Below are 13,270 nucleotides of genomic sequence, written 5' to 3'. Positions count from 1 at the left end.
TAGTTTTTTAAACTATATTTATTATTATTTAATGTATGAATTTAGAGCCACTTTCAATTTCTTATAAATTTAATAATTTCCGAATAACAAGACTTTAGAAACTTTGGCGCGACAGGACGCTGAGGCCTCTCCTCACGCCAAGGGCAAACGCCAGTACCGAGCGACTCGCGGACTGGGGCGGACGTGCGTCCCACGGGGAATCCTCAACTTTTGTCTTCACTTCATTCACTACTGGTAATTATAGTCACGCTTCAAATCCTTTTTCGTAATTAACACCCCGTGTGCACCCGGTCCTTTTACGGTGTAGGGCCTATCCCAGCCGCTTAAACGTAAACTCCCCGCACAAAGTATTACGCGGGGCAGTGCAGCATATGGCACGGGCCGACTCCCGCCACCAAAGACTTTTGGGTAATCGCCGAGTGCACAGGCACCGGCAACAACGAGGTAAAGACTTTTAATAAATTTCATAGCGAGCCGCGGTCCACACAGGTGGGCCCGGGCATCGCCATTTGCAATTTTCGGGATTGGCCACCTCCAATCGAACTCCCCCCCCTCTACCATGACTGGCGTGAGGATTTAATATTAGTGACGGTGCGTTTGAGCACCCAGTGTCAACTTAGTGTAATTTGTGTAGGGAAAATTAGCGTGCATAGTGTAACTGTAACTGCGAGTGTAACTGTCGATTTCAATTAAACGTCCACTCCGCACACTCAGTGCGCGACGTGTATACGACAGTGCTAACCGAACCCGTGTACGTTATTTTGTGAACTCCCTAATCCAGCCAGGAATCAGCGTGCTATGCTGTGTAGGCCCAGTAACGTAACAAAAGCAATGGCCCCCTCCAACCACGACCACCGCCGACGGTCCTAGCGGGTCACACAGGGGCATTCGCACCCAACGACCCAACTCTTGGTTAGCCACAGAGCTAGCCTGGTGTACTCCCGGATACAATTTCACTAAAAAACCAGTCTTCCCGCTAGGAACCACGCCGGACCTCGAACACGAGAACCCGGACGATGGCAACATAATAATTTAAGATGGTGGGTGTGATGTAAGGCATTTTTTTTATTTTTTAATCTTTCCTAAGAATTTTTTAAGATATTAGTAAATTACTTTTTTTACTCTGTTAGGATTTGAATGTATATGTTTATCTTTGTTTGTTTATATGTGATTGATCACTGTGGCGCCACAGAATAAACAATTGGTAACAGAAGCGACAAAATGTGGTTTTATCCTTGGTTAGTGCGTACCAGCAATCTGATGCTCTCGGGGCGTACACGAATGTAAATAAACAATGTTTTCCCATTGAAAGTAATGGGCGTATGATTTAATGAACAGTTTGTGTGGTAGTAAATACAATAATTCGTCGTAATTTCACAAATATGTTTGAATTCATAGTATTTAGAGTATTCATGCGTGATTCCAATCAACATTATTTTTTGTATTGGAATAAATAAGCTAGTTCGTGCGCATTCTAGCCTTGTGTTTCGTGATTCAGGGAATTATGCAGTAAATTCCGAACAAATTTATTTCAGAAAGAATGCATAATTTTTGGTGTAACTCGTTGACATGTTATTAAATAATGATTGAAAGCCAGAAGCGTCTTGTCCATCTCGTTTACTGGAAAGAATGCGTGATATTTGTATCACTCTGTGCTTACTGCCATGCAATGTGTCTCGATGCCTTTATTTATTTTTTTTTTGCCACAATGCACCTAAGACTACAGTAATCAAAATGTAGAGTGATTTTTGTCTATATTTTAATATGCCATTTATATTACAAATGCCACACTTAACATACGTGTGATTTATTTTCCTGTAGGCCTAATGTAATATTGTTGAGAGTGAATTTCTTTAAGTCGTTGCTTTTAATTGGCCCCTACATTAGGTATGTAGTTAACACGTATAAAATATGTATTTATACTACTTATAATAAACTTTGTAAATGCACATCATATCTAGGTAGTTATAATGTAGGCCTAAATAGCTACCTACTTTTTTTGGCTTGTTAAATAAGTAGAATCTCATAACACAAATTAATTTAACATTTAAGTTTACTTAACCATTTTCTTATTGACACTAACTGAAGAAACTTTTTTGTCTGTAAATATTAGCTCTTAATGGGAGGACAACATATCATTTTCATTTTGTTTAGTTTATTTTGTCCATCTTGTCAGATCTTCTGTGTGTACACGTTTGTACAAAGATATAAGACGTCAATACAAAACAAAAAACCTTGCATAATGTTAATGTACGCAAATGTGAAGCCTACATAATTAAATCATTTACAATGCCAGAATTCACTCGCAATCACTAACTAATACAGTACTTAATTCAAATCCGACTAAACTGCTATCCCAGCATTGGCTAAACGTGCCCCGAAAAGAGGGCGACCGAAAAGTAAACAAACGATGAGCGAGTATGCGGGTAAACCCACTTTGTCGCTTCTGTTACTGTTTATTCTGTGGTGGCGCACTGGGCGCAAGAAAAGGCAGTAGTTAATAGTATGGCGGCCGTATGTTGTTGTATAATAAAGGAAGAGAAGTGAAGACTAATTTTTCTTAAATTATGATCACCTTTAAAGGCAAACTTTAACAGGTTATGGGCCCAGTCACTGTAAATCGCACATATTATAATGAAGGGGCACATTAAATGTGGCAAGTGTTTATAATATGTAGTAAAATCGCCTGCAAAGCAGAAGCAACGGCGCACAAGATGGCTACAGGTACACAGCAAACGGTCCTGCCCATTCTCTCAGATAACAGTGGATTCGGGAATTGGAAATTCCGAGTAAGGTTAGTTTTATATGAAAAGCAACTACTAAAAACGACTGAAACAAAGCTCGAAGACATCAATGAAGAAAAAGAGAATAAATATAGTTTAAAAAACTAAAGAAACATGCTTTTAAAGATTATCAAACTAAAAAGGAAAACATAATTTTAAAATTTAATTTATGACAATAGTATATAAGCAATACTAGTATAAATGAGAAAAAAGCTTGAGGCGCTTTGTGCCATATTTTTTGTATATTAAGCGCACCATGCTTTTTTCTCATTTATACTAGTATTGCTTATATACTATTGTCATAAATTAAATTTTAAAATTATTTTTTCCTTTTTAGTTTGATAATCTTTAAAAGCATGTTTCTTTAGTTTTTTAAACTATATTTATTTTTAACTTTTTAGTTTGATATTCTTTAAAAGCATGTTTTTTTAGTTTTTTAAACTATATTTATTTTTAACTTTTTAGTTTGATATTCTTTAAAAGCATGTTTTTTTTTAGTTTTTTAAACTATATTTATGTATAATTATCATAGGGAAATGAGTTACCGACACTACCTATTACCATCTGAGATAACTATTTGGAGTTGCAACGTCACAAAGAAATAGTAAAGTCTCTCCGAAACATTTACAGTTAGATGTATGGATATAATCTTAGAATTTACCGAAAAAAAAAAAATCTTTTTTTTTTCGGCGTGGCCGGGAGTAGAACCCACGATCGCTGAATCCGAAAGCTGACTCCACAGAAATTGCGCGCCTTAGACCACTCGGCTAACGAACGTAATGAAATTGGTGGGACACTTTACAGTGATGGGCCACTCACTCTTAGTCGAAAGAGTTACAGACGGACAGACAAACAACATACAGGTGAAGCTAATATAAAGCATGTAACATGTAACATGTAAAAATAGTTAAGCAAGCTGAAAGGCTAGCACAGAGGAAGGAACAATTGAAACTGGTAAAAGTATGTGCTTTGCAAGAAAAGAAAACTTAGTCGAAAGAGTTACAGACGGACAGACAAACATACAGGTGAAGCTAATATAAAGCATGTAAAAAAAAAAAAAAAAAAAACATTTTTTTTTAGGCGTGGCCGGGAGTAGAACCCACGATCTTTGAATCCGAAAGCTGACATCACAGAAGTCGCGCGCCTTAGACCACTCGGCTAACGAACGTAATGAAATGGGTGGGACATTTTACAGTGATGAGTCACTCACTCTTAGTCGAAAGAGTTACAGACGGACAGACAGAGTTACAGACGGACAGACAAACATACAGGTGAAGCTAATATAAAGCATGTAAAAAAAAAATTGCCATTCTGCCAAGTAATTAATTAAATTTGGGCAAAATTTTAATTTTTGTAATAATGGTATTGCTAGTAAAGTTTTTCAAGAAAGCTATATTTTTATACATTAATTTTTTTGTTTTTTATACGGTTTCAGCCTTCCCATTTTAGTGTTGAACAGGAGTCAGGTCCCTGGCAGCCGCACCGGGCATCGGCCTCCCTCCACACGGCCGTGGCGCTCTGCTGCACATCTACTGCTCATGCGCGGCCGGGCACGGACAGCACGGACCGCAGTCTGACCTGCCTGCTGCCCCCTGCCCGCCTTGTCGCCCCCCACCGCCACGACCCTCCGCTCCGTGTTGCAATACGATGCAGTCCCAATGCAGCTCCATTCATTTCTTTCCCATTCCATTGTTTACTGTTTATCTTGTTGTGCACTAGTGAAATATTTTGGTGTTTTCATCTTTGCTTGGAATTTTTACTTCAATTTTTATTCAATGATGCAGCTACAAGACATTTCATAACATCAAGCAGTCTATGTTTCCCATCAGCCTTAATTTGCTCCCTTTAAATTTAGATCTACCTTTGTCGCGGTCCTGTTCTTTGTTTTATTGTTTTTAACATTATGAACTGCTTTCCACAACACGACAACACTAAATGTTTATTGTGATTGATAACTTGAAATCACCCCTAAAAAGATCGCAAACTAAGACCCCTTATTTGCGAGTTATCAATTATTGTTTATTGAGCACGATACAAAGTGTGCGCACACTGCTTGCAAAAAAAAAAAAAAAAGAAAAAAAAAAGGTCAATAAATATTGGCTGGTGGTAATTGGTTTGCTGCATATTCGTCACATGGTAATGTAACTCGAATAGGGAAAATGGAACAGCCTCTCAGTCTATACGAATGAGAGCAGATGATTGGTCGAAAAATTCACTTGTACCAGCATGGGTGTGTGGTAGAGCTTTAAACGGTCTTGTGCATTTATCATTCGTCAGATTTTATGCCTCGACTGGGAAAAATGGTGTGCAGATGGAACAGCCTGTCATTCTATACGAATGCAAGCAGATGATTGGTCGAAAAAAACAATTGCAACGTGTGCCGTGCGGCAAGGTTTCGACAGTCATGTGCAGAACAAATTATTTTGTTATAGTTTGGAAAAACAAAAATTTTTAAAAATTAATGATAATAAATAGAATTTAAAAGTTTAAAGATAAAAATTATTATTTAATTTTTCCACAAATTCTGAACATTTTATGCATCTATTAACACGAACGTTATGAATGGGGAAAATTAACATAGGGATATATGGAATTGATCAAGGGAATAATTATGAGAACTTGATAAGCAGGAAATCTTATTATGCGGGAACGTCTTAAGCGGGTTTACTGTATTTGCCTCAGCAATTAGAGAGGAAAAATGGTAATTATAAGTAATATATACATTGGTTTGAGTTCACCTAACCTATGATTTGTGTTGTTTCAGCTCTATGTGTGTTTATATAAGTTGATTTGGTAGCTATGAGATGTAATTTCCCGTAGTAGGCTATGTACTGGTTACACATATTTTTCATGTACAGTATACAATACGAGCAGAAAGCTCTTTTTTTTCTACAGGGTTACCTTGAATGTTTTTTTCTGCTAACCATCAGTACAATTTATTATAGTATGATAAGTAGGTTGAAGTATATATTTTTTAAGTTTAGGCAAAATGTTAGGATACAACTAACTTCACTGTAATGGTAACAATCAAACAATATGTAGTATGTAGGTAATATGTAAACCACAAGCTGATCTGTAAGATTACTGCATGGATTCAGTGTTGACAAGCGACCACATACACATACTTCGTGATCAACCACTACTAACTACAAACTTCTGACATTACAGGAATGCACTCATTCTCTACTCCAAACACTTGTCGTCCATTCGTAGTTCATATAGTAAACTTATGAATGATCTGACAATCCTGTTTTTGTGAAACAAAATGAAGTAAAGAAAAATTTGAGAATATTGCTGATAAAATTGATGTTGAACAGTCATCCAACAAAAAATATGTATATTTATTTGCTTTAATGTTAAAGCAATGTTGATTTAACATTAGTTTTATATAACTGTGATAAATTGGTGATTGTTAATATTTTACTTTATGTGATGTTATAAGAGGAATTGTAATTGCAAGCTTAATAACATCAAATAACATAATATCTATATGTTCCATTGTTTTCTTACACCACATCTTCCCAACTGTTGTTATACTACGTAGCTCAATGTTATCCCAGCCCCAACGGAGCTCCCGAAGCAGCGAACTCACCTGCACTCCATTGCTGTACCCCAGAACCAGTAGCAGAGGGGGAGCCGAAATGTGGTCTTCCGAGGACTCCGGGTACAGGGCAGGATCGTTTATGTCCCCGCACTCGAACCTCGCCCACTGGATTGCTTCTTTGCCTTCCGAGGGCGCAGCACTAGAGTACCCCTGAAGCAGATACAGCACGATACTTAGGTACGACTCAAGTGCATCAGTACCAAGCATTAATAATCGCCAGCATGCATTACCTGTGGTACGACTTCGTTTATAAACCCTGCTACATTCTCTATTATCGAGCGGTCGTTCACGGGCTGCGGGGAGACGCTGTGTCCCCGGTGGTGGTTTGATTTGTTGGGTGAATCAGCGGACATTCTTAACCTGCAAAAATTACTCCCAAATAAATGTTTATACTATAACTGTTACAGTCAAGGAGAGGAACTTTTCTGCAAAAATAAGGAACAAATTGGTTTTTTTTTAGTGCTTGTATTTTTTTATTGGTTTTGTAAAAGGGTACGGTAAATATGTATTGTACGGATTAGCGCCAAAAAAAATCGTACAAATATGAAATAACTTTCATTATATGCTATCTTACGTCCTCTTTTCAGAACCGCCTGCGGAGATAAAAAATTCCAATTACTTTTGGAGATATCGAATTTTTTAATATTCATTTTTTGGCGATTTTTTTAAAAAAAAATTTAAAAATCCGAAAATACCTTTATTCTGTGCTCTTTAACTTCCTCTTTTCATTAAACCCGGCGGAGATCAGAAATTCCAAATACTTTAGGAGATATGGAATTTTTTAATTTTCATGCTGTGCACTGATGCTGCGTTTGGCGGGAAGCCTACGATTCACACATCCTTCTGGACATACCCGAATACTCACGTTGGCAAGCCTTCTTTTTTTAAAATTCGCAAGAAGTAATTAAAAATACTTTAAAACATTGTGGATGGTTGGTTATATTAGGTAAGTATAGCTACATTAAAAAAACTGTAAAATCATTTTATGGTTGCTTAGCAAATAACTTTTTGATATGTAGCTATCCAGCGCTAGGAAACCGTTTTCATGATTTCACAGTATTTTTAATGTAGCTATCCTAACCAAATCAACCATCCACAATGTTTTGAAGTATTTATAATGTAGCTAACATAACCTAATTGACCATTAGTTTTCATTAGTCGCATATTTATTTACAATAAACAAAAAAAAAAAAACTGAATATGCACGATTGGGCGTTTGCCTCTCGTCTGTTGAAAGAAGGCTTGCCAACGTGAGTATTCGGGTATGTCCAGAAGGATGAGTGAATAGTAGGCTTCCCGCGTTCACCATTGTTGCTTGTTTACAAGTATGATTTTTTTTTTTTTTCGCGACATAGTTTAACGACTACATCACGTAAAAAGAAAATTACGTGAGTTCCTACTGTTCATCCTTTTTCCCGGTTTGTTAGGTCAGGTCAGCTACATTATAAATACTTTAAAACTAAACAACCATTAAAATTAATTTTTATTATTTTTAATGTCCGTTCAGTTTCAAAGTATTTATACTGTAGCTGACCTGACCTAATCTACCTTTGTCCCGTTTTGTTAGGTCAGGTCAGTTACAATATAACTACTTAAAACTATACAAGTAAAATTAATTGATATTTTTAATTTCCGTTTATTTTGAAGTATTTATCATGTAACTAACCTTACCTAATGGAAAATTTCTGTTATTTAGGCATTCACGCACACACGGCAAAATATAAAATGGCGTCTGTTAAATGATTACATAGGGCTTGTATTGCAAAATAAGAACGGCGATATCTCCAAAAGTAATTGGAATTTTTAATCTCCGCAGGCGGTTTTGAAAAGAGGACGTAAAAGAGCATATAATGAAAGTTATTTCATATTTGTACGATTTTTTTTGGCGCTAATCCGTACAATACATATTTACCAAGGGTACTGTGATACTTCCAGTTGATTACCAGCAGTTTCCCATTTCAACTTTCGGTTGGGTCAGGTTATCCACATTTGAAATACTGTAAAATAGTGTTAAATGTACCTAACCCAGCCAAACATCAATAATGACTTAATCTACTATCCTAGTTATTTTACAGAATTTCTAATGTAGCTAACCTAAACTAACCAACCATTCTAATTTCACCTAACCAACGTAAAAAAGATAAATTAGCAGAAAATTATTCAAATAATTACTATGACCTTTTACAGAATCATTTGAAAACACTCATGAACTAAAAAAAAATCAAATTTCACAATTATTTTCTTTAATGTAAGGAAAAGCCCCTCTCGACCAGTATTACCCTGAAGACAAATATCTAGTGTCATGTCACGTACGTACGCTAACCACTCAATATAACAATAAGATTACTACAATACCAACTATCGATGACATGGCCCACATTCTTAGTACACAAAGAGTAGAACATACTGCACCAACACAGTTTTGCAAGAGTTTAATGCTTTCGGGTTGTTCCAAACAACAATTAAACACCATAAATTAACTCACAGGAAAGTTTCTTACGAAGTAACGCATTGTAATAAATTAAGACGTATTTTGCACTTCGAGCAGAGCTAATTAATAGTTTACAAATGTAAAATATAGTTTTAACTAGCGACATTTATTAAATCATAAATATATAATCTGTTTTCTGCCAGGTTTTTTAAATATAAAAGCATAATTTCGTTACTAAAAGAATATCAACATAATTATAAATGCCACATACCCAAGGTCATGATCAGCGCAGCTGTACGTTTGTAAACATCGCCATTATTTCCAAAACAAAGGGGACCTAGGTGGTTAAAAAAAAAAAAAAAAAAACATTCTTGATAGATAAACCGAAAAATCAGATTGAAATGGTTAAAGCTTAAAAAATTTATATGCTTTATTTATTTCATCAAGCAATAAAGTTTTTAATAAATATTATATATATATATAATTATCAGATCAATAAAATTTAGTTTTACAAATAAAGGCACTATCACACAATAAAAGTTTCCTTGGATGATTTTTCCATTGCAGCAGGAATGAATGGTTGTGTGGATGATTTAGGAGAGCGCTGGCCGTTTTCATGTACTTTTTGTAATTTGGCGTGTTCGAATTTCTGTGGAAGGTTTCGTCGTATGTAGAAATTTTATCAATCAGAATGAAGTGGTAAAGTACCAGGAAAAATTATTTTGCAGGAATTGAGCAAAGTCTATAGTTATCTATAGACATTGGGAATTGAGATTAAATATTGTTTGTAAAGTGGTGACTATTTGTCTTGTCATGTCCACCAGTTTGGCCTCGGTTGGTATGATAGCACAAGCCCCAAGTGCGCCACCCATCCTACATAATCTATGGGGAGGAAAGTTAGTTCGCCACCCGCCCCTAGATGACAGACAAAGGAGAATGTAAATTAAGGAAACTTTGTCTACCTGCCCAGCCTAATTCAGGACAAATATGTAAATACCCAGTGTTGTATCAGGAAGCCTTTAAAGTATACAAGTTGATGTAAATTGTATTGTATAATTTAAATATGTATGCACAGGAACGGTACAGATGTGCTCTCCCTGATGGATATGTACATACATTGTATATTTACTCTGGCTGAGCTAGGAAAACTACCCGAGATTTTTATTGAGGATTCCGAGCTGCGCTGCCGAGGAAAGAGGTCGTCTGACGGAGCTGCTCTGCCAGACCATCCCGATCTTCAAGGAGCCGCCCTGAAGTGAAGAGCGAAGAGATTCGACAAGTTGTGCTAGCACTTATCAAGTGCTACACACCCGCCGAAAAAAAAAATTCCTGTGCGTCCAGTGCGCACAGGGGGAAGGGTTAAAGCTGTTGCTGTTTAACGACTGACTTGGACTCAACAGCCAAGCAACACTGACTACACCCGGGGTTAAGTCCCCCTTGGCCTAGCCGCTTGCGGTCAGTGGGTGATTCTGTGTGAAAGGCACGACTGACTGAGACTAGACCACAACGATGGACACCTCGGAGATGGCTCCCATGCCCTCCGGCGAAACCACGAGTGACTGCCCATGGCAAACGGTCCAGGGCAAGCGGCCGAAACGCAACCACGATGACATGGTAGGCGTGGCCGGGGGCCCCTCACCCCCCGCGCCCTTCGCAGCGCCCTCAGCGCCCTCAGCGCCCTCAGCGCCTGGTGCGCCCGCAGCGCCCGCAGCGCCCGCACAGCCACAACAGGCTAGCACAAAAAAACCTCAGATCAAGCCGCTCTTTGTCTTCCTGGACAAAGGGCACAACTACCCGACCATCTTCAGCGCCCTGAAGAACTCCCTTCAGGAGAAATGGTCGGTGTACAACCGAGGCCGCGACCAACTCCAGGTCCAAACGGCATCAGTCACCGAGTACCACACCGCGATCAGGGCCTTAAAGGCGATCGGCGCCCAGTACTCCGTCCTTCTCCAGAAGGACGAAATTCCAAAGAAATTCGTGTTCCGCGGCGTACATCGCGAAACCCCGGCCGAATTCCTGACCGAAGTCTTCACCGACATGCAGCTCCCAGTCCAGTCCTTCTGGTTCCTGGAGAATCGCCAAACGCGCCAGAAGTGCGACAAACTGGTTGTCGAGGTCCCTCAGACCTGCGACACAAACACAATTCTCGCGATCAGAGAATTCGCGGGCATGATCATCCGCGTTGAGGACTACCGTCACCCCGCGGGTCCCTCACAGTGCAGCACCTGCCAGCGGTTCTCGCATGTTGGCAGAGGCTGCAGCGCCAAACCAGTGTGCCGCTGGTGCAGCGGGCCCCACCGCGCTCCCGACTGCCCCCACGGAGGACACCGCGACCACGTGAGGTGCGCGAACTGCGGCGGGCCACACGCGGCCAACTACCGCGGCTGCTCGGTGTACAAGGCCGAGAATCGCCGACACCTCCCCCCTCAGCAGAGGAAGGAACGCGAACGCCAGTCCAAGCTGGCCATGCGGGAAAACCGGCGAGCTGCGGCTGCCTCACAGGCGCAGCCCCAACACCCAGGCCCCTCTGGCCAGCATCCAGGCCCGTCAGGCCAACAGGGGCCTCCGAGGCCCAACCCATGGGGCCCGCCCAGGTACCCGGAGCCGCAGTACTTCGGCCAATACCTGGCTCCGGCACTGCAAAACCGGTATGCCCCACTTACGCAGGGGCCTACCTACAATGAGGTAGATTACCCGGCCATCGCGAATGACTACAGACCACGCCGGCAGTACCAGGGACAACCAAAGCCGCACTTCAAGAAGCACCATAGTGGCCACAAAAATGGCGGTGGTGCTTCCCACGCGAAGCACGCAGAGCGAGACAGGCAGCCGGCCACACCCGCGGCACCTACCCCCTCACCAAAACCGACTCCGCGGGTCAAGACCCAGGCTCCCCCCGCCCCAGCATCTGCCGAAACAATGGCAGTAGACGCGGCCCCAGGCCCATCGACCGAACCACAGGCTGTGCCACACAGTGAGCCCGCACCTGCGCCAGACATGTCGCAGTTCCTCCAGGTCTTGGAACAGTCCGAGACCTTTAAGGCTGACCCAGTTCTGGCCGCGACCATCCTCCCTATGTGCCAACTCATGGCCATATGGTGCAATCCCGCAACGGAGCTTAAAGAAAAAATCAGAGCCACAATGGGCTTTGTCCAGGTCATCACTGCTCGCCATAATGGCAGCAAATAATCAGGGACCCGACATAACACAATCGACCAACCACACAAACTTACACAAAATCCTTTTCTGGAATGCAAATGGAATAAAAAATAAAATGAACGAATTTATTCATCACCTCGACAAATATAAAATAAATATTGCGGCAATAAATGAAACACACTTGCAACAATCCGATCGGTTCACAATTTTAAATTACGTCACATACAGATGCGATAGACCAAATAATAGAGGAGGGGGCGTGGCCTTAGCTGTGCATAAGAGTATAAAACACTCAGAATGCCAGCTCCCTCCCTTTCCAAATTTAGAAGCTGTAGGAATTAATCTTGTAATAAATAGGCAGCAAATTAAATTAATTTCTATTTACGCGCGACCAGGCAGATCACTAGAAGTAGCAGACCTAGATTTACTATTTGATGTAGGCCCTTCGTTTTTAGCAATCGGCGATATAAACGCGAAACATATAGAGTGGAACTGTAGGTACCAAACAGCGAATGGTAGACTACTCTACATGCACCAATTAAATAGAAACTATCATGTCTATGCTCCCTCAGAGCCCACGCATGATTTTGGTAGACAAAACACACAACCAGACATTTTAGATATTGCACTTAATAAAAGAGTAAATTCCGGATTTGAACTTGAAGTTGTGCATGAAATGTCTTCCGATCACTTTCCGGTACACATTATATTTGATGATGCAAAAACAGAGTCAAACACGCCTCGTAAAATCAAAGATTATAAAAAAGCCGACTGGGGGGGTTTTCAAAATTATCTCCGAAATAATCTACCGGACGCGGCCGAAATAAACATAACAGACAGTGAAAATCTAGAGGCAGCAATCACTGAATTAACAACAAAAATTCAAACCGGAGTAACCAGGTGCATTCCAGAAAAGGAGATTAGGTTAATGCATGACGAGCTGCCAGCACACATAGGCCAATTAATCACACAAAAAAGTCGACTGCGCCGCGAATACACACGACGTAGAATGGCCCAAACCAAGCGCCGAATAAATGAATTACGAACAGTAATATCAGACGAAATTGCCCTTTGGCGAGCGAGCACATGGGACGCAAAAATTTCTAGGCTCAAAATCCAGGACAATAGTGCCTGGACTATGACCAGACGTCTCCTAAATAAAACAGATAAAATACCACCACTACAAACAGACACTGGTATTGCCTTCCAACCCCGCGATAAGGCAGAAGCCTTCGCGAATACACTTGAAGCTGCGTTCCGGCCTCACAATCAGCCGTGCGACAGACAATT

At 40.3% G+C, this 13,270-nt stretch overlaps 1 protein-coding gene across 4 annotated transcripts in view; it reads right to left on the bottom strand.

The window, feature by feature from the left end:
* LOC134535723 (breast carcinoma-amplified sequence 3 homolog) overlaps positions 1-9,133 on the bottom strand; it is a 213,312-nt gene extending 204,179 nt beyond the window's left edge. For 2 of the 4 annotated variants that reach the window (XM_063374938.1, XM_063374934.1), the window contains exons 1-3: positions 8,743-8,868; positions 6,618-6,747; positions 6,376-6,537 (exon numbers count right to left, since the gene is read on the bottom strand). In XM_063374938.1, the coding sequence (XP_063231008.1) occupies positions 6,376-6,537; positions 6,618-6,747; positions 8,743-8,792 (342 nt within the window). In that variant the 5' untranslated portion in view covers positions 8,793-8,868. The other 2 variants (XM_063374937.1, XM_063374936.1) reach the window with 2 other exon arrangements.
* Between the last annotated feature and the right edge of the window lie 4,137 nt (positions 9,134-13,270).

Source organism: Bacillus rossius, chromosome 10, assembly GCF_032445375.1.
Source record: "Bacillus rossius redtenbacheri isolate Brsri chromosome 10, Brsri_v3, whole genome shotgun sequence".
NCBI lineage: Eukaryota > Metazoa > Arthropoda > Insecta > Phasmatodea > Bacillidae > Bacillus > Bacillus rossius.
Note: the sequence above shows the minus strand (reverse complement) of the source record. Positions and strands in the feature narration are given on the sequence as shown.